This window comes from Pecten maximus, chromosome 1, assembly GCF_902652985.1.
Source record: "Pecten maximus chromosome 1, xPecMax1.1, whole genome shotgun sequence".
Lineage (NCBI taxonomy): Eukaryota > Metazoa > Mollusca > Bivalvia > Pectinida > Pectinidae > Pecten > Pecten maximus.
Window position 1 is genome coordinate 6,960,247 of NC_047015.1, and position 27,115 is coordinate 6,987,361.

At 37.8% G+C, this 27,115-nt stretch overlaps 2 protein-coding genes across 3 annotated transcripts in view; one reads left to right on the forward strand and one right to left on the reverse strand.

Moving 5' to 3' along the window:
* Window positions 1-18,422, forward strand: LOC117323525. 2 transcript variants are annotated; one of them, XR_004531758.1, is made up of 7 exons: window positions 1-401; window positions 2,480-2,791; window positions 4,782-5,087; window positions 10,411-10,501; window positions 11,774-11,991; window positions 15,882-17,009; window positions 17,092-18,422. XR_004531758.1 is itself a non-coding variant. In XM_033878797.1 (6 exons), exons 1-6 carry the CDS (start codon window positions 230-232, stop codon window positions 16,175-16,177), a joined length of 1,395 nt encoding a protein of 464 aa, XP_033734688.1. In that variant the 5' UTR covers window positions 1-229; the 3' UTR covers window positions 16,178-18,422. The 2 variants fall into 2 exon arrangements, 1 of the variants encoding a protein (XP_033734688.1); XM_033878797.1 differs by having other exon boundaries at window positions 15,882-18,422.
* LOC117323517 (cytochrome P450 2U1-like) overlaps window positions 16,871-27,115 on the reverse strand; it is a 13,000-nt gene continuing 2,755 nt past the window's right edge. Inside the window, exons 2-5 of the mRNA XM_033878784.1 lie at window positions 21,060-21,563; window positions 20,520-20,960; window positions 17,108-20,297; window positions 16,871-17,025 (exon numbers count right to left, since the gene is read on the reverse strand). Of these exons, the coding sequence (XP_033734675.1) occupies window positions 20,116-20,297; window positions 20,520-20,960; window positions 21,060-21,563 (1,127 nt within the window). The 3' untranslated portion in view covers window positions 16,871-17,025; window positions 17,108-20,115. The remainder of the gene's footprint in view (window positions 17,026-17,107; window positions 20,298-20,519; window positions 20,961-21,059; window positions 21,564-27,115) is intronic.

Below are 27,115 nucleotides of genomic sequence, written 5' to 3' on the forward strand. Positions count from 1 at the left end.
AACATGTGACTTCGCAATCAGCAAACGTCCATTGTAGGCAACGGAGAGTTCAGCTTTTGGCTGTTGTCTTCTTTATGTTTATATGAAATATCACGCATTGATGCTGGAATTGGACACCGCTGGACACCACTGGACACCGCTGGACACCGCTGGAGAATATTTGAGCAGCTGAGACAGCTTGTGAAATCCAAAAACAATGTAAACACATAGTGTCATCTGAACCTCGGAAATGAAGTTGATCGTCCTCGTTTATTTCCTGGTCGGAATATCACACCATGAAGGAGCCAACACTAGAGTTCCAAAGTGTAATAAGAATTATGTTCAGATGCGAGACAGGAGGATAGAAAACAACACTTATTTACAGAAGATTCCTGATGCGGAAACTGACGAAATTCCAACTAGTAGGTCCATTAGGCTTACTTACATGTATCTCAAAGTCCGTGGTTGCACTTCATTGTAGGCGTTTGTGTGTGGTATATTTCTGTTCAAGAAGCAGAACCCAGTTGTTCAAAGGGTGCATGATTAGACTAATCACAGTATTACCGCAATTCTAAGTTCCCAGTGAATGATTTCTGGTAAAACAAAATTAATGGCCCGTTTTAAGGTAAACTTTCAGTTTACGTATATTTATGCCGAATAAGATTTGAGAAATAACCAAATGGTTTGTTACAAATGATGAACCCATCCACAAATGTTTTGATGTGTAATTGTAAACATTAATAAACAAACAATTTATTTCTATGTAAAATTATTTGAATTTGATAAAGTGACCTAGATTATAATTGGTGTATATAATCTTCAGAATAATCTTCAGAATTCAGAGAGTTAATTATGTAAAATAATTTTTTTTTGTGAAACAGTTACATATCTTTGTTGTGCCAGGCTTAATTGTTGTATTGATAATTTTCATGATAAATATTAACCATTATAATAAAATGTCTAATTTGAGCTTTTTCACAGACAATCCTGTTCAGAGTTTGCTATTGTACCATCATCGAGTTGTGTTGTTGTCTGCTGTCGTTGAAGCAGAAATAAAGGGGAAGGTGTAGGTAGTCGTCACGCTGTAGTCTAAAAAAATTCCAAACAGCATGGTGTGCTTTCGATTGGCGTGTTTTTCGCTATTGGCCAAGTTCATCTCATATTGGCCCAGTTTCTCCCTTATTGACCCAGTTTATTCCTTATTGGCTCAGTTCATCGATGATATCCCTTAATGGCCCAGTTTCTCCCATATTGGCCCAGTTTATGCCGTATATTGACCCAGTTTATCCCTTAATGGCCCAGTTTCTCCCATATTGGCCCAGTTTATGCCATTATATTGATCCAGTTTATCCTGTATTGGCCAGTTCAACCCTTATTGGCCCAGTTTATCCCATATTGGCCCAGTTCATGCCATATTGGCCCAGTTGATTCTATATTGGCCCAGTTTATCCCTTATTGGCCCACTTTATTCCTTATTGGCCCACTTTATTCCTTATTGGCTCAGTTTATCCCTTATTGGCCCAGTTTCTCCCTTATTGGCTCAGTTCATCCCTTATTGGCCCAGTTTATCCCTTATTGACTCAGTTCATCCCTTATTGGCCCAGTTTATCCCTTATTGACTCAGTTCATCCCTTATTGGCCCAGTTCATCCCTTATTGGCCCAGTTTATCCCTTATTGGCCCAGTTTGCTCCTTATTGGCCAACTTTTGTTATGATATTGATAGGGCAGTTTCCTCATATACTTACAGTGGAACCTCTATAAACCGAGCATGCATGGGACATGGATATTTGTTCGGTTTACAGAGGGTTCGGTTTGGAGAAGTTGATAGAAATGACCGGTCAAATTCCGGATTTAATTGGTCGGACGTTGTTTTGTTAGAATATGTACCCGATTACAAACCGGCACATACGTACGTAGACAATTTGGTTTGTCTGAATAATATGAATATTATGAAAGGTAATCAATGTATTTATTGCATATTATATAAGAAAGGCAAATGACTATGACTGTAGTTTTAAACAGTATTTGTACATGTACAGCTGCCACTTTACTATTGACCTACATTTTGTTACATCCAGTGATTTGTCATGTGGATGGGGCTGATACGGAATATTATACACATCGTATAATAAGAAAGGATGTGAAGATGTACCAATATACAAGTATTATTAATTAATAAAAATCATAATTATATATATAGATACTGTATGTGGATTACAATTCTCTTGTAATATTCAATGGGTGTACAATGCAGTACATGTACATGTACTTTGTGCCATATAGTCCCTGCTTGTACATATATTTATATCCAATTAAAGAAGCAGCCACTTCGAAGGTTGTAAACAATTATCAGCGTTGGTATGGTCTGTCAGGTATTATAGTGTCATAATTGCAAAAACAGAATTGGTTTTAAAAATCACAGATGCATTTAAAGTTGCTGATATCTAATAAATTAAAAAGTTTATTCTCAGGTGAATATCATTGCCTTTTCTTTTCCAGGTGGATATCGGTTAGAAGTAAACAACACCGGTCCAGCAGTCCTGGACTCAAAAATAAATTTTCTTGCAAAGTTGTTCAACAAGACCGGTCATCTTGCTGATTCCACCTCATTCCTGTATGTTTGGAACAATGATGCAGATTTTCACGAGTTACGGAAGGAGGACAATTTTGAAGCAAACATGACTCAAATTTATACTTTTATCTTACCTAGTCGATATACAATGCAGGTGTGTGTGTACTTCAAGGAGGAGAAATTGGCATATACTAAGTATCATTTGGTCGCCAGAGGAGAAACCAGGTTTACAATAACATGTAAGTTGTTTGAGTTGACACAACATATTAAACCACATATTTGATATACTTGTTAAGAGCAGAATTCACAAGTGTACTATATATATGCCCTATGCCATTTGAAATCCATCTGTCATACTCTTTGTCATCACTAGAGCAGTTGTATTCATAGGGACTTGACACAAATTTCCAGCTCAAAGTCCAATTATTGTATGGTGTGGGGTTTGGTGGTTAGGACTTGTTGCCAAATCCCCGTGGTTGTGTTTACCCTGTAATGTCTGTAGATTGGGCCGGCTGTATTCTATATCCTGTAATGTCAGTAGATTGGGCCGGCTGTATTCTATATCCTGTAGGATCAGTAGAATGGGCCTGCTGTATTCTATATCCTGTAGGGTCAGTAGAATGGGCCAGCTGTATTCTATATCCTGTAGGATCAGTAGATTGGGCCGGCTGTATTCTATATCCTGTAATGTCAGTAGATTGGGCCTGCTGTATTCTATACCCTGTAGGGTCAGTAGATTGGGCCTGCTGTATTCTATACCCTGTAGGGTCAGTAGAATGGGCCTGCTGTATTCTATACCCTGTAATGTCAGTAGATTGGGCCTGCTGTATTCTATACCCTGTAGGATCAGTAGATTGGGCCTGCTGTATTCTATACCCTGTAATGTCAGTAGACTGGGGGGCCTGCTGTATTATATATCCTGTAATGTCAGTAGACTGGGGGACCTGCTGTATTCTATACCCTGTAATGTCAGTAGACTGGGGGGCCTGCTGTATTATATACGCTGTAATGTCAGTAGATTGGGCCTACTGTATTCTATACCCTGTAGGGTCAGTAGATTGGGCTGGCTGTATTCTATACCTTGTAGGATCAGAAGAATGGGCCTGCTGTATTCTATACCCTCTAGGGTCAGTAGAATGGGCCTGCTGTATTATATACGCTGTAATGTCAGTAGATTGGGCCTGCTGTATTCTATACCCTGTAATGTCAGTAGAATGGGCCTGCTGTATTATATACGCTGTAATGTCAGTAGATTGGGCCTGCTGTATTCTATACCCTCTAGGGTCAGTAGAATGGGCCAGCTGTATTCTATATCCTGTAATGTCAGTAGATTGGGCCTGCTGTATTCTATACCCTGTAGGGTCAGTAGATTGGGCCTGCTGTATTCTATACCCTTGTAGGGTCAGTAGATTGGGCCTGCTGTATTCTATACCCTGTAGGATCAGTAGAATGGGCCTGCTGTATTCTATATCCTGTAATGTCAGTAGAATGGGCCTGCTGTATTCTATACCCTGTAGGGTCAGTAGATTGGGCCTGCTGTATTCTATATCCTGTAGGGTCAGTAGATTGGGCCTGCTGTATTCTATATCCTGTAGGGTCAGTAGATTGGGCCTGCTGTATTCTATACCCTGTAGGATCAGTAGATTGGGCCTGCTGTATTCTATACCATGTAGGGTCAGTAGATTGGGCCTGCTAGCGCTGTATATATTCTAGTCCCTGTAGGGTCAGTAGATTGGGCCTGCTATATTCTATACCCTGTAGGATCAGTAGATTGGGCCTGCTGTATTCTATATCCTGTAATGTCAGTAGATTGGGCCTGCTGTATTCTATACCCTGTAGGATCAGTAGATTGGGCCTGCTGTATTCTATATCCTGTAGGGTCAGTAGAATGGGCCTGCTGTATTCTATACCCTGTAATGTCAGTAGATTGGACCTGCTGTATTCTATACCCTGTAGGGTCAGTAGATTGGGCCTGCTGTATTCTATACCCTGTAGGATCAGTAGATTGGGCCTGCTGTATTCTATACCCTGTAGGATCAGTAGATTGGGCCTGCTGTATTCTATACCATGTAGGGTCAGTAGAATGGGCTTTCTGTATTCTATATCCTGTATAAGTATCATACATTACATAAATGTTTATGATGAAAATTTTGATGAAATTGGTCACATACATAAATTAAGTTATACATATAATTATATTATATACCAGTGTTATGATTTTTTTTTCAGCTACACTGAATGGAAAAATAGATGTTAAACAGAATCTAACTCATCAGAAAAATAAGAAAATTCTGGCAGCAGATACCCCAATATATTTCTCTGTGAATCTGACGGACAGGTTCCAGATGAAACCGACATCCTCTTTCCATTGGTTTAATGGGAAAACGTTACTGGGCCAGACAAAAACGCCAAGGTTTGTGTTAACATTGAAGAAACCAGAAACAGTGGTGAAGTTGTCTGTTTCTGTCAGCACGTCACTAGATGATGCATTTCTGCTGAAGAAAGGAGAATGGTCAGAGGATGTACAAGTTAAAGGTACGTTTACACTTAGTCCAAATCAGATAACATGTTTCCATTTTCTTTGTAGGGAGTGAGGAATGGAAATGTAAAGAAGGTTTTTAACTTCTTCTATAGCTGGTTTAAAGGGATATTTAAGATCTGCTGTATATTTGGATTAAATATCCAATCATTTGAACTCGAAATCTTAAAACAACTTACTATATCTCATTAATAGTGACTCCACCGCCTCTAACATTCATTTGTAGTTCAAATGATGGGATATTTATTCCAAACTATACAAACTATAGTTTTGTGTTTTGGGGCCGCGGTGGCCGAGTGGTTAAGGTGTCCCGACACTTAAACACTAGCCCTCCACCTCTGGGTTGGGAGTTCGAAACCTATGTGGGGCAGTTGCCAGGTACTGACCGTAGGCCGGTGGTTTTTCTCCGGGTACTCCGGCTTTCCTCCACCTCCAAAACCTGGCACGTCCTTAAATGACCCTGGCTGTTAATAGGACGTTAAACAAAAACAAACCAAACAAATTTCGCCACCCATAAATTGATGTATTACACAGGTTTATGGCATATAAGAGCACATGAGTACTCGTGGGACAATATCCTTGATACTTGCAGTGGATGGGGGAGTCCCCACCTGGGGAATTCTTGACTTTTTCACTTGATGTAGTCCTATACCAATCTATATATATATTTATATATATATATTTATGTCGGTACAACAAAACAGGAAATTCAAATCTACATCTTCAGATCACCACACATAGTGTATATGATACATTGTGCTAATAAATAGATATATAACATAGTAACACAAATGATTAAGAAAAGACAGCTTTTTGACTTGTGCCCTGACCGGGCCTAGAACTCACGATCTACGGCACCCAATCGCCTAGCCAGAAATACCCGCAGCTTATACTGCTGCACCATAAAAGTTGTCTTCCTTCGTCATTTGTGTTACTATGTTATATCTATTTATTAGCACAATGCACAGTGTGTATGATACATCATGACTTGGTTTAATTACCACCTAGATAGGGAGACAGTGTGTATGATACATCATGACTTGGTTTACCACCTAGATAGGGAGACAGTGTGTATGATACATCATGACTTGGTTTACAACCTAGATAGGGAGACAGTGTGTATGATACATCATGACTTGGTTTACCACCAAGATAGGGAGTCAGTGTGTATTCGAGATATCTCTTGAAACCATTAAAAAATTATCACCACAATAGTAGGATAGATAACGATAGTAGGTAGCCTTCACACCTGGTGTATTCACTGACCAACATATATGTTATTCATTAGGTCAGACATATTTTTGTTTGAGTTGTTGTACACTGTAGATAACCTCATTGTTACCATCCCAAACACTAATCTTATCCCTTAATGACCTTAGATCAAATTTTATTTATAAACTGACAGGAATATTTACATTAATGCTATTGTGTATTTGTTAGATGTATATATATCACAGCTCTAGATCTCTTATAACCTGGTGTACTAGCTAGGTTACCACAGATGAGGTCACAGGTCATACCTACTAATGTCAGGTTTATTGCATATACTTTTTGGAAACATATTTTTTTTCCTTTTCTAGGGCTGTATTTATGCTCTAGGAATGCAGCATTTGCCATATTTATCTGTCATACATACATTGGTTAGACTTGTGTCCAGTATACTGATTTTCTTCCATGGTGGTACATTAGGGGTTAATAAGTTGTTAACAAAGTGTTTAATTATTCAAAGTTTTGATGTGATTTCAACTCCTATTTGGACACAATTTATTAAACTAGTCTGGAACATTTCTTTTGGGAGGAAAATGTGGATAAAGTTTTAGATAGGGTCAAATGTATTCTGTATCTGTTTGTGGTGCTCTAGATCTTGTGTCAATTAAGTTTTTAAAGCGCTGCAACACTTATCATTACAGATATCATTAACTGAACCTGTATAGTAATTAACATCACATTACAGATGTCATTAACCTGTACAGTAATTAACATCTCATTACAGATGTCATTAAACATGTTTCTACCACAATACCCAGTGTTATTCAACTCTCAGACCATCAGTTAATCATTACAGCTGTTGATTAACAATCTGTTTATACCACACGTGGTATAAACTCTGTACGCATTTTGATTGGCTAACACGGTGAACTTTGACCCAAGCTGCAATTGTTATTGACGTCATCAATAATCTAATGACGTCACATCACCGGGTCCCGGACGTCACCGGTACACTTTATTTGCATACGCGAAATTATACTTGGCCACGTTTCCCTTTGATTCAAGCCGATATTATTGTGGTATAAACAGGTCACACGACTCGAAATTGTTGGATATGGAATTTATTTCACACTCGTAAGTTATTTTTTAAAAGTTGCAAAAAACACTCGCTAAAGCTCGTGTCTTTTGTAACTTTTAAAAAATAACTTACTCGTGTGAAATAAATTCCATATCCAACAACCACTCGTTGTGTAACCTCTATATAGTTAATAACACCTCGCTACAGATGTCATTTAACCTGTACAGTAATTCACATCTGATTACAGATGTCATTAAACCTGTACAGTAATTAACATCTCATTACAGATGTCATTTAACCTGTATAGTAATTAACATCTCATTACAGATGTCATTTAACCTGTATAGTAATTAACATCTCATTACAGATGTCATTTAACCTGTATAGTAATTAACATCTCATTACAGATGTCATTTAACCTGTATAGTAATTAACATCTCATTACAGATGTCATTAACCTGTACAGTAATTAACATCTCATTACAGATGTCATTAAATCTGTATAGTAATTAACATCTCATTACAGATGTCATTTAACCTGTACAGTAATTAACATCTCATTACAGATGTCATTTAACCTGTACAGTAATTAACATCTCATTACAGATGTCATTAACCTGTACAGTAATTAACATCACATTACAGATATCATTTAACCTGTATAGTAATTAACATCTCATTACAGATGTCATTAAACCTGTACAGTAATTAACATCTCATTACAGATGTCATTAACCTGTATAGTAATTAACATCTCATTACAGATGTCATTAACCTGTATAGTAATTAACATCTCATTACAGATGTCATTTAACCTGTATAGTAATTAACATCTCATTACAGATGTCATTAACCTGTACAGTAATTAACATCTCATTATAGATGTCATTTAACCTGTACAGTAATTAACATCTCATTATAGATGTCATTTAACCTGTATAGTAATTAACATCTCATTACAGATGTCATTAACCTGTATAGTAATATAACATCTCATTACAGATGTCCTTTAACCTGTACAGTACTTAACATCTCATTACAGATGTCATTAACCTATACAGTAATTAACATCTCATTACAGATGTCATTTAACCTGTACAGTAATTAACATCTCATTACAGATGTCATTTAACCTGTACAGTACTTAACATCTCATTACAGATGTCATTAACCTGTACAGTAATTAACATCTCATTACAAATGTCATTAAACCTGTACTGTACTTAACATCTCATTACAGATGTCATTAACCTGTACAGTAATTAACATCTCATTACAGATGTTATTAACCTGTACAGTAATTAACATCTCATTACAGATGTCATTTAACCTGTACAGTAATTAAGATCACATTACAGATGTCATTTAACCTGTACAGTACTTAACATCTCATTACAGATGTCATTTAACCTGTATAGTACTTAACATCTCATTACAGATGTCATTAACCTGTACAGTAATTAACATCTCATTACAGATGTCATTTAACCTGTATAGTAATTAACATCACATTACAGATGTCATTAACCTGTATAGTAATTAACATCTCATTACAGATGTCATTTAACCTGTACAGTAATTAACATCACATTACAGATGTCATTTAACCTGTGCAGTAATTAACATCACATTACAGATGTCATTAACCTGTACAGTAATTAACATCACATTACAGATGTCATTAACCTGTATAGTACTTAACATCTCATTACAGATGTCATTTAACCTGTACAGTACTTAACATCTCATTACAGATGTCATTAACCTGTATAGTCCTTAACATCTCATTACAGATGTCATTAAACCTGTATAGTAATTAACATCTCATTACAGATGTCATTTAACCTGTATAGTTATTAATTAACATCACATTACGGATGTCATTAACCTGTACAGTAATTAACATCACATTACAGATGTCATTAACCTGTATAGTAATTAACATCTCATTACAGTTGTCATTTAACCTGTACAGTAATTAACATCTCATTACAGTTGTCATTTAACCTGTACAGTAATTAACATCACATTACAGATGTCATTTAACCTGTACAGTAATTAACATCACATTACAGATGTCATTAACCTGTACAGTAATTAACATCTCATTACAGATGTCATTTAACCTGTACAGTAATTAACATCACATTACAGATGTCATTAAACCTGTATAGTAATTAACATCTCATTACAGATGTCATTTAACCTGTACAGTAATTAACATCTCATTACAGTTGTCATTTAACCTGTATAGTAATTAACATCACATTACAGATGTCATTTAACCTGTACAGTAATTAACATCTCATTACAGATGTCATTTAACCTGTACAGTAATTAACATCTCATTACAGATGTCATTTAACCTGTACAGTAATTAACATCTCATTACAGATGTCATTTAACCTGTATAGTAATTAACATCTCATTACAGATGTCATTTAACCTGTATAGTAATTAACATCTCATTACAGATGTCATTAACCTGTATAGTAATTAACATCACATTACAGATGTCATTTAACCTGTATAGTAATTAACATCTCATTACAGATGTCATTTAACCTGTATAGTAATTAACATCTCATTACAGTTGTCATTTAACCTATACAGTAATTAACATCTCATTACAGATGTCATTTAACCTGTACAGTAATTAACATCACATTACGGATGTCATTTAACCTGTACCGTAATTAACATCTCATTACAGATATCATAAATAACTGAACCTGTACAGTAATTAACATCACATTACGGATGTCATTAACCTGTACAGTAATTAACATCACATTACAGATGTCATTTAACCTGTACAGTAATTAACATCACATTACAGATGTCATTTAACCTGTATAGTAATTAACATCTCATTACAGATGTCATTAACCTGTATAGTTAATAACACCTCGCTACAGATTTCATTTTATCTGTACAGTAATTAACATCTTTTACCTGTACAGTAATTAACATCTCATTACATATATCATTAAACCCGTGCTGTAATTAACATCTCATTATTCTTATTACAGATGCAATACAGTTGGTCAGATGGAATATGTCTGGAAGTTCTTCTGTGGATGTAAATAACCTTCTGAACCTGACCGTGTACTACCAGGCAAGGTCAGTGTAATGGTTTCAATATCCTGTTTGTTTAGGCCAACATTTTGTTGATAAGATATTACTCAATGTTATAATTGTGTCGCCTAGGACGGATATGTCCAAAAGGTGGTACACAGGTGTTGCTTTTCCGACAGCGACAGTAGTGGCATCAACAATGTAAAGGTTTCTTTTCTTACAAAGCTAGACCAACAAACGTCACTCATTAATGAAACATGGGGAGTAAAGCCTACTACGCTTGAAATATTTCATAGATTTCTGCATTTTTAGCCCACCATCATCAGATGGTGGCTATTCAAATCATCATGCATCCTTGGTCTGCGTCCGTCCATCCCTCTGTAAATAATTCTTGTTATCACTATTTTTCAGAAAATACTAGAGGATCTTTCTCAAATTTCATATGTGAGTTCCCCTTGGTCCCTTGTTGTGCACATTGCAATTTGGGACAATTGACAAGCAACGACAGGCGGCCATCTCTGATTTTGACAATTGAAGTTTGTTATCGCTATTTTTGAGAAAGTACAAAAGGGTTCTTTCTCAAATTTCACATGTATGTTTAGCTTGGTCCCTAGTTATGCATATTGCATTTTGTGACAGATCGGAAAACAGGTGGCCGTCTTGGAATTTGGAGTTTTTTTACCGTTATTTCTCAGAAAGTCCCTAAGGGATCTTTCTCTATTTCATATGCAAGTTCCCATTGGTCCCTAGTTGTGCATATTGCATTTTGGGACCAAACAGAAAACAACATGGCTGACAGGTGGCCATCTTTGACTTTGACAATTACAAGTTGCATGCTCCTGCTGTATCGTGTTATATTAAAGTTATTAAACGTTTTGAAGTAAGAGTGAAAGAATGGAAAAGAAGAGAAAAGATAAGTCTTTCATTTGACTGATATGGATCATTCAATGGTGGGCTCCAAGATCCCTCTGGGGTCTCTTGTTTGGGTAAAAATCGCAAATTTCTGGACTTTAAGGATTTGTATTTAGCTCTTGTATATTAGGCTGTTTCTGACAACTGTACTAACATTTCTACGATTTTTGTATTTTTTTGGATAAAAACCTCAAATTTCTGGAAATGGAAGAAAATCAATGAAATTCATTAGTCTCTTCAAATATATATCCTTGAGTAACCATAGAAAGTGCTTGTGATATTGACAAAGCAGGACAGGCGGCATACATATATATAATTATGTGTAATTCTTGTTTTGTAGATTTATATTCTTACATACATATTTACAATGATATAATTATTTCTTATTGTGTTCTATATTTACAGTAATCCAACAGTAATATGCTGGGAAGTGTGTGAGGCCAATAGAAATTCCAGTAACTGTGGCAACACAACATGTGACCACCCAATGACAGGAAACAGGAAGCAGTTTGATGTTAGGGTTGGCTTCCCGAATGTCGGCCTTTACCATATCCACTTCCGGCTAGAGAATGATGTTAGTCTGCAACACTACAGAACAGGCGTCGTACATGTCTATGATACAGGTAATTATATAATTATCAGAATACTACAGGACATGCGTCGTACATGTCTACAATACAAGTAATTATATAATTATCAGCACATTATTAGCTCACCTGCCCGAAGGGCAAGTGAGCTTATGCCGTGGTGCGGCGTCCGTCGTCCGTCCGTCCGGCCGTCCGTCCGGCGTCAACTTTTTCATTCAAACAACTTCTTCTCAATAACCAAAAGGCCCAGGGACTTGATATTGGGCATGTAGCATGCTGGGGTGAAGGGCTACAAAGTTTGTTCAAATAAATGACCTTGGCCTTCATTCAAGGTCACATAGGTCAAATAGGCTATAATCTTCAAACGACTTCTTCTCAATAACCAAGAGGCCCAGGGACTTGACATTGGGCCTGTAGCATGCTGGGGTGAAGGGCTACAAAGTTTGTTCAAATAAATGACATTGACCTTCATTCAAGGTCACATGGGTCAAATAGGCTATAATCTTCAAACGACTTCTTCTAAATAACCAAGAGGCCCAGGGACTTGATATTGGGCCTGTAGCATGCTGGGGTGAAGGGCTACAAAGTTTGTTCAAATAAATGACCTTGACCTTCATTCAAGGTCACATGGGTCAGATAGGCTATAATTTTCAAACGACTTCTTCTCAATAACCAAGAGGCCCAGTGACTTGATATTGGGCCTGTAGCATGCTGGGGTGAAGGGCTACAAAGTTTGTTCAAATAAATGACCTTGGCCTTCATTCAAGGTCACATGGGTCAAATAGGCTTTAATCTTCAAACAACTTCTTCTCAATAACCAAGAGGCCCAGGGACTTGATATTGGGCCTGTAGCATGCTGGGGTGAAGGGCTACAAAGTTTGTTCAAATAAATGACCTTGACCTACATTCAAGGTCACATGGGTCGAATAGGCTATAATCTTCAAACAACTTCTTCTAAATAACCAAGAGGCCCAGGGACTTGATATTGGGCCTGTAGCATGCTGGGGTGAAGGGCTACAAAGTTTGTTCAAATAAATGACCTTGACCTTCATTCAAGGTCACATGGTTCAAATAGGCTATAATCTTCAAACGACTTCTTCTCAATAACCAAGAGGCCCAAGGACTTGATATTGGGCCTGTAACATGCTGGGGTGAAGGGCTACCAATTTTGTTCAAATAAATGACCTTGACCTACATTCAAGGTAACAGGGTTGAAATCGGCTTAAATATGTAAACAATAATTCTGCGATAGCCAAGAGCCTCCAAGACCTGATATTAGGCCAATAGAATGCTGGAATGAAGAACTAGAAAATTTTTAATATGAATAAAACTAGCTTACAATGATATTTGAATAAAGAGGTAATCAACATAGTATCTTTAGAAATGACCTCAATCAACTTCAAAGTTGCTGTAGAGCCAGGTGAGCGATACAGGCCCATTGGGCCTCTTGTTATGATATGTTAGTTGTTGTATGATGTTACATTGTATATGATTATATAAGTAGTACGTATATATTTCATGTAAGGATTGATTTTTTCGGTTGTGTCAGGTCAAGGTTAATATCCTCTCTTAGTAAACATTGTATGAATTATAATATAACAAGGTGTTTCTTCCAAATGTGATAGGGTCAAGGTCAAATGTGAAGATCACACATAGTCATAATATAAGTACGGTAAACCTCCAGTTGGTTTGAACACGTGGATACTTCGAACCCACCTTTTTTTTTTTTAGAAAAAATATCATTTTTTAGCTAGTTATATTCGAACACTGGTTTTTAGCTCACCTGCCCGAAGGGCAAGTGAGCTTATGCCGTGGCGCGGCGTCCGTCGTCTGTCCGTCGTCCGTCCGGCCGTCCGGCCGTCCGTCCGGCGTCAACTTTTCCATTCAAGCAACTTCTTCTCAATAACCAAAAGGCCCAGAGACCTAATATTGGGCCTGTAGCATGCTGGGGTGAAGGGCTACCAAGTTTGTTCAAATGAATAACGTTGACCTTCATTCAAGGTCACAGGGGTCAAAAAGGCTAAAATCTTTAAACAACTTCTTCTCAATAACCAAGAGTCCCAGGGAGTTGATATTAGGTCTGTAGCATGCTGGGGTGAAGGGCTACCAAGTTTGTTCAAATAAATGACCTTGACTTTCATTCAAGGTCACAGGGGTCAAATATGCTAAAAAAAAATTAAACGACTTCTTCTAAATAGCCAAAAGACCCAGGGACTTGATATTGGGTCTGTAGCATGCTGGGGTGAAGGGCTACCAAGTTTGTTCAAATGAATGACCTTGACCTTCATTCAAGGTCACAGGAGTCAAAAAGGCTAAAATCTTTAAACGACTTCTTCTCAATAACCAACAGATCCAGAGACCTAATATTTGGCCTGCAGCATGCTAGGGTGAAGGGCTCCCAAGTTTGTTCAAATGAATGACCTTGACCTTCATTCAAGGTCACAGGAGTCAAAAAGGCTAAAATCTTTGAACGACTTCTTCTCAATAACCAAGAGGCCCAGGGAGTTGATATTTGGCCTGTAGCATGCTGGGGTGAAGGGCTACCAAGTTTGTTCAAATGAATGACCTTGACCTTCATTCAAGGTCACAGGAGTCAAAAAGGCTAAAATCTTTAAACAACTTCTTCTCAATAACCAACAGATCCAGAGACCTAATATTTGGCCTGCAGAATGCTAGGGTCAAGGGCTCCCAAGTTTGTTCAAATGAATGGCCTTGACCTTCATTCAAGGTCACAGGAGTCAAAAAGGCTAAAATCTTTAAACAACTTCTTCTCAATAACCAAGAGTCCCAGAGACCTAATATTTGGCCTGTAGCATGCTGGAGTGAAGGGCTCCCAAGTTTGTTCAAATGAATGACCTTGATCTTCATTCAAGGTCACAGGAGTCAAAAAGGCTGAAATCTTTAAACGACTTCTTCTCAATAACCAAGAGTCCCAGGGAGTTGATATTGGGTCTGTAGCATGCTGGGGTAAAGGGCTACCAAGTTTGTTCCAATGAATGACCTTGATCTTTATTCAAGGTCACAGGAGTCAAAAAGGCTAAAATCTTTAAACGACTTCTTCTCAATAACCAACAGTCCCAGGGAGTTGATATTGGGTCTGTAGCATGCTGGGGTGAAGGGCTACCTAGTTTGTTCAAATGAATGACCTTGACCTTCATTCAATATCACAGGGACCAAACAGGCTAAAATCTTTAAACGACTTCTTCTCAATAACCAAGAGTCCCAGGGAGTTGATATTGGGTTTGTAACATGCTGCGGTAAAGGGCTACCAAATTTGTTCAAATGAATGACCTTGACCTTCATTCAAGGTCACAGGAGTCAAAAAGGCTAAAATCTTTAAACGACTTCTTCTCAATAACCAACAGTCCCAGAGACCTAATATTTGGCCTGTAGCATGCTGGGGTAAAGGGCTACCAAGTTTGTTGAAATGAATGACCTTGACCTTCATTCAAGGTCACAGGAGTCAAAAAGGCTAAAATCTTGAAGCATGCTTTCAAATAACTGCAGGATCCATATATGAAAAGATCACTGCATTGCAGGTGAGCGATTTGGGCCCATTGGGCCCTTGTTTATGGAGTGCGCCTGTGACAGAAAAAAGACCCATCAATCTATGTTACATATTTTAGCATTAATGTAGTTATTTAACATTGCAAAATACATAACGTATGAGACAGCTGATTGCAACTTTGGACCCGACAGTGTATAAATATCATGCGATATTAGTATTCCCTGCTGTTTTGCATCCAAACTAAGAAATCATCCGTGTATTGTCAATTATAGTTTTAACTAAGCATTGATTATTTAATTGTTACTGGACATCTTAGGGCCACAGAGAATAATGGATATTATTTTGGAATTTTCTTTGCATGGAATCATTGTTTTAATATTTATCTGATTTAACAATATTTTTGTATGTTTTATTTTAGATTCTTACAGTTCCCATGGATATGCTATCCCAGTTTTCTTCACTTGTCTTGGTGTGGCCATTCTCCTGGTGACATCTGTATACATCGTGCGTTGGAAGAGAAAACCCTATGTGGAGACTGCTGATTTTGATTTCCACCCATCCTTGAACAGAGATCAGTCTCATCCAATTTTAACCGGGATCAAGAGCACAATCAGTCAAATATTTCAGCCAAAGCATTCATACAGTTCCTTACAGCAGCCGACAACTACAGCAAGAACTTATGGTTCCACAAGTGATAACACTGCCCCTCTATAATCTAAAGGACAAAATGATATTACAGAAAAACAAATGGATTACTGCAGCAGAGTTTATTGTATTGCTGGTCAAGAACAAAAGATTTTAATGTTACAGTGAATCAGGTTTCTGTACTTTCATAGTTTTATGAACTTAGATTAAATGTACTGACTCCACATGGTTGAAGCCATGTTTGATATCTAATATAAGTCTGTGATCTGTGGTCGAAACCAAGTCTGAACAAATTCATACACATTATTAATCATTTTATTGTGACATGTTTGAATTGTTTACTCGTTTTAGTGCTGTGACATAGAGACTAAGGTGGAAATGGAAGGAATTGTTAATATGGTGTTTTATCACCCAGTTCTATGGTCTCCTTTTCTGCCAGTTTTGTGGGTTTGTCTTTATTTTTAGCTCGACTGGTCCACAGGATCACGGTGAGCTAATGCCATATGTTCTTTTGTGATATCTTTGAAACAGTTGAGATCCCTTCCCCATAAAAGTATATAGCATTGTTGGACATCAAGAGAAAAACAAAATAATGATAAAAAATAGGCCCTGGGGTCTTTTTTTTCCACCCTGAAAGACTAAGTTCCTTTGTTATATCTTTAAAACAGTCGAGATCCCCGCCCCATAACCATATAAAGCATTGTTGGGCATCAAGAGATAAACACAATTCTGAAATAAAAGTAAGCCCAGGGGTCTTTCCCCCCCCCCCAAGGGACTTAGTTTCTTTAACCACAATCATCTTGAGACTGGACTGTGTTACTGGGTCGCATCTTTGAATCAGCTGAGATTCTTACCCCATTACCATATATAAACTTAGTCAATATGTGGTCAAATTAACAAGGTCAGCAATACAGGACCTCTTGACCTCTTGTTTTTAACTAGATTTCCTTCAAACTTAGTCAATATGTGGTGAAATCAACAAGGTCAGCAGTACAGGACCTCTTGGCCTCTTGTTTTTAACTAGATTTCCTTCAAACTTAGTCAATATGTGGATGATGTCATTGTTCAGCAAATCAGACGAAGTGTATGAAGAGTTCTGTTGGTCTGATGTTTTCCAGACAGGCGAGTCTTCCTCCTCACGGCTTTGGTAAAGGGGAATGTTGGGTCAGGCACCCTGCCATTCAGTGTTCTGGTTTCTTTTAAGATATCTGAACCAGTCATTTGATTTCCGTGTAAATAGTTCACACAGATATTTGAACCAGTCATTTGATTTCCATGTGAATGTTTTATACAGATATCTGAACCAGTCATTTGATTTCCATGTAAATGTTTTATACAGATATCTGAACCAGTCATTTGATTTCCGTTTAAATAGTTCACACAGATATTTGAACCAGTCATTTGATTTCCATGTAAATGTTTTATACAGATATCTGAACCAGTCATTTGATTTCCGTGTAAATAGTTCACAGATATTTGAACCAGTCATTTGATTTTCATTTGCATAATTCACACAGATATCTGAACCAGCTGATTTCCATGTAAATAGTTCACACGGATATTTGAACCAGTCATTTGATTTCCATGTGAATGTTTGATACAGATATCTGAACCAGTCATTTGATTTCCATGTAAATGTTTCATAGATATCTAAACCAGTCATTTGATTTCCGTGTACATGTAAATGTTTTATACAGATATCTGAACCAGTCATTTGATTTCCATTTAAATAGTTAATACAGACATCTGAACAAGTTGATTTCCATGTACGTTTCATACAGACATTTCATACAGACATCTGAATCAGTCATTTGTTTTTATTTCCATGTTTCCTGCAGATAATCAGTCTCGTACATTTATCTATGTAATACATTTTTTCCTCTTGAGCGATTGATCAATCGTGATTAAATTATTGATACATAATATCCTCACCATTTAGTATTGTACTGTAGGCTTCCTTTCCTTGCTGAAGTCATGCTTCACATGTTCATATTATCATATTACATCATTGTCAGATACGCACGGTTGATTGCACTACGCTATGCTACACTTATCACCAGGTGTAGCCTAGCATAGTGTACAATCAGCTGTGGGTATCCGGAGATAGCATTACCCACGAAACTGTGATATTGGATATTGACAAAGACTAAATGATTGTATGGAAAGCGATCTGTGATAGGTTCAGTCATTGATCAAACTGTGGAGATTATTTATGACATTTAAAAACTTTATAACTTTTGAACCCATGTACCCTTTGCTTTACTCACCTACCCTTTTGTATTAAGCATGTGAAATAAAGTTAATGAACAATAAAGACAATGAGTTTTTAGCCCACATATGGTTGGCTGTTCAAATCTCCTTGCGTCCCCGGCCCCTGTCTGTCCGTCCATAAACAATTAGTATTATTGTCATTTCTGAAAAGTACGGGAGGGATATTCCCCTAACTTCATATGTCCCCCTGGGCCCGTAGTTGCACCAATTCAATTTAGATTTTTGATCAGAAAAAAAAACCGGAAAGAAGATCAGTGTGACATAGAGCCAATAAAGATTATTCAATGGTGGGCGCCAAGACCCCACTCAAGATTTCTTGTATATTGTCCGCACTAGCGTATATTGTTGGCATGACATCATATCCACCACACCAGTCAAACTTTGGCCTTACCCAACGGAAATTCGTAACGACTCCACCTGATCCAAAAGACCGGTGAGCTTATGCTATGGTGAAGGCGTCCGTACCTGTATTTAAATCACCAATAGTCTATAACGGCTTATAGAGTTTGGTCTAAAGCATTACAGTTGGGCAAAAGCGCTGAATTTGTGTAAATGATGAATGTGGTCTACATCGGGACAGAGCGGCTCATCGTTACTTTGCTTTCGTCGAGTTGTTGACTTACCCGCTTGAGTGCATAACTACGATATCCAAACTTTTTCACGGCGCCAGGAAAGTGACCTTGCCCTTGGCTTTTTGTTCTGACAATTCAATTACATGTTTAAGCAACTTAAATACAAATCGTCTGGTAAGAGATGGTGAGACTGAAAGGTAAAGTCGATGTATGTCGTCATCTTCTTCACATAAAGACGTACAGGAAGTGCATTGTGCCATGCATCTCTTCATCACTTGGGAATCTTTTGTTGGTGCTAGTTTCCATGGTATTATTATGTGTAGTGAAACCCAGCAGATTGGATAGGTGTCTATTATGATTCAGTAAAGACTTGTGATACAGACAACTGTACCAGAAGGAAATCTTTCATAGTGGTCGAGGTTAGATAGAAGATCATACTTAAATATGGAAACAAATGAGGAAACCAACTTGAAGAACTCTACAGCACTAGGAGTACTGATAATTATGAATGAAGATGAAGAAACAAGGAGTATAGCAAGAGAGAGAATACGAGTTTAGTTAAAGAAAAGTAATCACTCCAAAACAATGGCACATCTCTGAAATTTTAGCAGTGTTCTTGTGGAGGAACCTCTTTGGAAGTATCAATTTAACTGTGCGCTAACAAATCCATCGTAGATTCCAAAATGGTTGCAAAGTCAATCATTCATGAGTCATTCCTTGCTTTGTTCAACTAATCCATGAAACCGCAGTGGTAACGGATGGTTGAATAAGACTTTGAAAATTAATAGAAAGAGAAATAAACTTCGGTTGTATTTACAGGTCATTCATTATACCATCTATCGTATATATGAAGTCATCGAAATGACCTTTATCAACATCACCAAGTCCTATCCATTTTATTTGCACATTAGTGATGGCTTGCACACAAAATTTTAATTAATAATACTTCAAAAAGTGACTACAAAAGAAATAATTATGAAATCGTCATAACCTGTTCACTGTTCTGCGTGAAAATCGTAGCAGTGATCGTTTCCATCCACTCTCTAGCCGTTCAAACCGGTGGTAAAATGAATGACATTGGTCCACCTGAATAATATGTATGACTACGCCATAACATCAGCATTTTTTGCCATATAAGAATGGAACACGTGTTTATATGCTCCATTAGCCAGCGAGTTCTCGTTTGTGGAAGCAGACTTTGAAGTTGCTTGGACAGTAGGTGATATTTAAGGCTCCGCGGACGGGGTCTGTGCCATCACGTGTCACCGTGTATCCTTGTACCAATGACGTAAGAAACAACATCAGGTTCGTCCGAGCAATCTGCTCACCAACACATAACCGTTTCCCTGTAAAAGTTTAATTACTGTCAGTATGTAAAAGAAGTTCCATTTGAAATATGGGAAACAAATATAGTGACAATATAAACAATGTTATTACAAAAGAAATGATCATGTGACGCTGATCTTATGGGGCCACTACACTGAAATGGTCACTGCGATGTATTGTTAATAATATTTCATATACAGATTTGTGAAGTATTATGAAAATATTTATCAATGAACACTTACCGAAGAAAAATGGAATAAATGTTTCCGGTTTAAAAACTTTCCCTTCTCCATTTATAAAGCGTTCTGGTTTAAATTCATGCGGATTTTCGAAATTGTCTGGATCTTTCAGTACAGAGTCAATGTTTGGTATTATGGTTGTCCCTTTCGGTATAAAGTATCCGTCAAGGGTTGTATCACTTGTAACAGAATGAAGAAGACCGACCGGTGCAACATTCGCATGTCGAAGAAGTTCCATAACGAATGCCTCGACATATGGCATTGCCCCTTTGTCAGCCATGGAAGGGAGGGTCCCTGGTGGGAGAGCGTGGTCTACCTCTTGTTGTAGACGTGCCTGGACATCCGGGTACTGAGTGAGGTATACCAGCGCCCAACGCAGCGTACTTACTGTGGTCTCCAGTCCCGCGGCAAACATGTCAGAAATCGTCTGGATCACTTGTTCTTCTGTAACGACAGGAAGCAATACTAGTTGTGCATGTTAATACGCATGAGACAATAACTATGTATATGAATAATATAATGATGCTTCATTTCGTTACCTACCGTCCGCTTCAACGCCGCCGTGACATTTGAGGTACGCTTCCATCAGATCAGGTGCTTCCCCCTTCTCCAAACCCAATTGTCTTTTCGCGTCAATCATTTTCTGTACAAATAATGTAGTTTTGAGGTGGAGATCCTCTACTCTGGTATGACGAAACAAATCCAGCGGGAAGTATCGAAGGAAGGGCAGGAAGTCTAGAATGACTGCTTTCGCAGTTGAATGGACCACATCATTGTGGTCGGAGACATAGTTTTTGAATTCGTTAGAGCCTGTATCCAGTACCTTGCCAATCATAACCTCTCCAACTACGCTGGAAATGGCGTCAGTTAGAAGTTGTGTAGGGTCCACAGTCCCACCACCAAGAGCAGCAATGTTGTCAAGGAAACGATGTATTTGCTTATGAATAATCGTCTCCAATATTGTTGTTCTTGAACAAAAATATCTGAAGTTTTTCAGCACCATTTGTCTTTGTTTCTTCCATTTTGGGCCATTGAGAAGAATTATACCTGAAATATTGACAAAATAGTTAGATTATCAATGTATACATGACATTAGTCATGTCTGCTTTATTTTATAATTACAAGACTACCAACAGAGCCGGATATCGGAGAGGGTATGAAGATAAAACGTGTACTATGATATAACTACCTTTGTGACATCCTTTAATCTATTTACAGTTTACACAGAACGATAACATAAATTTTGACAAATGTAAAAGAAACTTTCACCAATGTCTGTTAGGTCAAGGTTTAAACCTGGGTTTGTACCTTAATGCTTTGTATTATGCCCAGAATGTATTATTCTCCTGTTCTTGTATCGTTGAGGTCCAATCTGTTTCAGTTCTACTGTTCTACAGGTCCCCATACTTACCCCCGTTGTTGAGAGGATAAAGAACATCTATTTACTGAATATAGCCTTTCTGGGTGGGTAAACTTTCTAGCAATGATACTGTTTTAATGGTGTGTATAGCTTCCCAACATTGTAATACATTGGGAGATGCTATCAATAACGTTTTTCAACATCGTCGATAATGCATGGACAAAAAATAGATTTCATTTGTGTACGACATTTGAAAGAGGTGAATGGATTATACATAATGCAATCTCCGCCCTCAACTAACATTATTCTGCGGTTTACGTAAAATCTACAAAGAATACCCACGGGCATCTGTATCTATTTTTCTATAAAATCTAACCTGATGTAGACACATGTGGAATACAATGTAAAACAGACACTCTACCACACTGTCCTAGGTATATCTACCACGTAATACCATACAAAACAGACATTATACCACACTGTCCTAGGTATATCTACCACGTAATACCATACAAAACAGACACTCTACCACACTGTCCTAGGTATATCTACCACGTAATACCATACAAAACAGACATTATACCACACTGTCCTAGGTATATCTACCACGTAATACCATACAAAACAGACACTCTACCACACTGTCCTAGGTATATCTACCACGTAATACCATACAAAACAGACACTCTACCACACTGTCCTGGGTATATCTACCACGTAATACCATACAAAACAGACACTCTACCACACTGTCCTAGGTATATCTACCACGTAATACCATACAAAACAGACATTATACCACACTGTCCTAGGTATATCTACCACGTAATACCATACAAAACAGACATTATACCACACTGTCCTAGGTATATCTACCACGTAATACCATACAAAACAGACATTATACCACACTGTCCTAGATATATCTACCACGTAATACCATACAAAACAGACACTCTACCACACTGTCCTAGGTATATCTACCACGTAATACCATACAAAACAGACACTCTATCACACTGTCTTAGGTATATCTACCACGTAATACCATACAAAACAGACATTATACCACACTGTCCTAGGTATATCTACCACGTAATACCATACAAAACAGACATTATACCACACTGTCCTAGGTATATCTACCACGTAATACCATACAGAACAGACACTCTACCACACTGTCCTAGGTATATCTACCACGTAATACCATACAAAACAGACATTATACCACACTGTCCTAGGTATATCTACCACGTAATACCATACAAAACAGACACTCTACCACACTGTCCTAGGTATATCTACCACGTAATACCATACAAAACAGACACTCTACCACACTGTCCTAGGTATATCTACCACGTAATACCATACAAAACAGACATTATACCACACTGTCCTAGGTATATCTACCACGTAATACCATACAAAACAGACACTCTACCACACTGTCCTGGGTATATCTACCACGTAATACCATACAAAACAGACATTATACCACACTGTCCTAGGTATATCTACCACGTAATACCATACAAAACAGACACTCTACCACACTGTCCTAGGTATATCTACCACGTAATACCATACAAAACAGACATTATACCACACTGTCCTAGGTATATCTACCACGTAATACCATACAAAACAGACACTCTACCACACTGTCCTAGGTATATCTACCACGTAATACCATACAAAACAGACACTCTACCACACTGTCCTAGGTATATCTACCACGTAATACCATACAAAACAGACACTCTACCACACTGTCCTAGGTATATCTACCACGTAATACCATACAAAACAGACACTCTACCACACTGTCCTAGGTATATCTACCACGTAATACCATACAAAACAGACATTATACCACACTGTCCTAGGTATATCTACCACGTAATACCATACAAAACAGACATTATACCACACTGTCCTAGGTATATCTACCACGTAATACCATACAAAACAGACACTCTACCACACTGTCCTAGGTATATCTACCACGTAATACCATACAAAACAGACATTATACCACACTGTCCTAGGTATATCTACCACGTAATACCATACAAAACAGACATTATACCACACTGTCCTAGGTATATCTACCACGTAATACCATACAAAACAGACATTATACCACACTGTCCTAGGTATATCTACCACGTAATACCATACAAAACAGACACTCTACCACACTGTCCTGGGTATATCTACCACGTAATACCATACAGAACAGACACTCTACCACACTGTCCTAGGAATATCTACCACGTAATACCATACAAAACAGACATTATACCACACTGTCCTAGGTATATCTACCACGTAATACCATACAAAACAGACATTATACCACACTGTCCTAGGTATATCTACCACGTAATACCATACAAAACAGACATTATACCACACTGTCCTAGATATATCTACCACGTAATACCATACAAAACAGACATTATACCACACTGTCCTGGGTATATCTACCACGTAATACCATACAGAACAGACACTCTACCACACTGTCCTAGGTATATCTACTACGTAATACCATACAAAACAGACATTATACCACACTGTCCTAGGTATATCTACCACGTAATACCATACAAAACAGACACTCTACCACACTGTCCTAGGTATATCTACCACGTAATACCATACAAAACAGACACTCTACCACACTGTCCTAGGTATATCTACCACGTAATACCATACAAAACAGACACTCTACCACACTGTCCTGGGTATATCTACCACGTAATACCATACAAAACAGACACTCTACCACACTGTCCTAGGTATATCTACCACGTAATACCATACAAAACAGACATTATACCACACTGTCCTAGGTATATCTACCACGTAATACCATACAAAACAGACATTATACCACACTGTCCTAGGTATATCTACCACGTAATACCATACAAAACAGACATTATACCACACTGTCCTAGGTATATCTACCACGTAATACCATACAAAACAGACATTATACCACACTGTCCTAGGTATATCTACCACGTAATACCATACAAAACAGACACTCTACCACACTGTCCTAGGTATATCTACCACGTAATACCATACAGAACAGACACTCTACCACACTGTCCTAGGTATATCTACCACGTAATACCATACAAAACAGACATTATACCACACTGTCCTAGGTATATCTACCACGTAATACCATACAAAACAGACACTATACCACACTGTCCTAGGTATATCTACCACGTAATACCATACAAAACAGACACTCTACCACACTGTCCTAGGTATATCTACCACGTAATACCATACAAAACAGACACTCTACCACACTGTCCTAGGTATATCTACCACGTAATACCATACAAAACAGACACTCTACCACACTGTCCTAGGTATATCTACCACGTAATACCATACAAAACAGACACTCTACCACACTGTCCTAGGTATATCTACCACGTAATACCATACAAAACAGACATTATACCACACTGTCCTAGGTATATCTACCACGTAATACCATACAAAACAGACATTATACCACACTGTCCTAGGTATATCTACCACGTAATACCATACAAAACAGACATTATACCACACTGTCCTAGGTATATCTACCACGTAATACCATACAAAACAGACATTATACCACACTGTCCTAGGTATATCTACCACGTAATACCATACAAAACAGACACTCTACCACACTGTCCTGGGTATATCTACCACGTAATACCATACAAACAGACACTCTACCACACTGTCCTAGGTATATCTACCACGTAATACCATACAAAACAGACATTATACCACACTGTCCTAGGTATATTCTACCACGTAATACCATACAAAACAGACACTCTACCACACTGTCCTGGGTATATCTACCACGTAATACCATACAAAACAGACATTATACCAAACTGTCCTAGGTATATCTACTACGTAATACCATACAAAACAGACATTATACCACACTGTCCTAGGTATATCTACCACGTAATACCATACAAAACAGACACTCTACCACACTGTCCTGGGTATATCTACCACGTAATACCATACAAAACAGACACTCTACCACACTGTCCTAGGTATATCTACCACGTAATACCATACAAAACAGACATTATACCAAACTGTCCTAGGTATATCTACCACGTAATACCATACACAACAGACCCTCTACCACACTGTCCTGGGTATATCTACCACGTAATACCATACAGAACAGACACTCTACCACACTGTCCTAGGTATATCTACTACGTAATACCATACAAAACAGACATTATACCACACTGTCCTAGGTATATCTACCACGTAATACCATACAAAACAGACATTATACCACACTGTCCTAGGTATATCTACCACGTAATACCATACAAAACAGACATTATACCACACTGTCCTAGGTATATCTACCACGTAATACCATACAAAACAGACATTATACCACACTGTCCTAGGTATATCTACCACGTAATACCATACAAAACAGACACTCTACCACACTGTCCTGGGTATATCTACCACGTAATACCATACAAAACAGACATTATACCACACTGTCCTAGGTATATCTACCACGTAATACCATACAAAACAGACATTATACCACACTGTCCTAGGTATATCTACCACGTAATACCATACAAAACAGACACTCTACCACACTGTCCTAGGTATATCTACCACGTAATACCATACAAAACAGACACTCTACCACACTGTCCTAGGTATATCTACCACGTAATACCATACAAAACAGACATTATACCACACTGTCCTAGGTATATCTACCACGTAATACCATACAAAACAGACATTATACCACACTGTCCTAGGTATATCTACCACGTAATACCATACAAAACAGACACTCTACCACACTGTCCTAGGTATATCTACCACGTAATACCATACAAAACAGACATTATACCACACTGTCCTAGGATATATCTACTACGTAATACCATACAAAACAAACATTATACCACACTGTCCTAGGTATATCTACCACGTAATACCATACAAAACAGACACTTATACCACACTGTCCTAGGTATATCTACCACGTAATACCATACAAAACAGACACTCTACCACACTGTCCTAGGTATATCTACCACGTAATACCATACAAAACAGACATTATACCACACTGTCCTAGATATATCTACCACGTAATACCATACAAAACAGACATTATACCACACTGTCC

What these genes read in the sequence shown, in the direction of transcription:
- LOC117323525 (XM_033878797.1), top strand. Translation starts at nt 230, where the DNA reads ATGAAGTTGATCGTCCTCGTTTATTTCCTGGTCGGAATATCACACCAT. An exon ending in AACTGACGAAATTCCAACTA is followed by an intron (nt 402 to 2,479) that starts GTAGGTCCATTA and finishes TTTCTTTTCCAG; the next exon opens with GTGGATATCGGTTAGAAGTA. An exon ending in ACCGTGTACTACCAGGCAAG is followed by an intron (nt 10,502 to 11,773) that starts GTCAGTGTAATG and finishes CTATATTTACAG; the next exon opens with TAATCCAACAGTAATATGCT.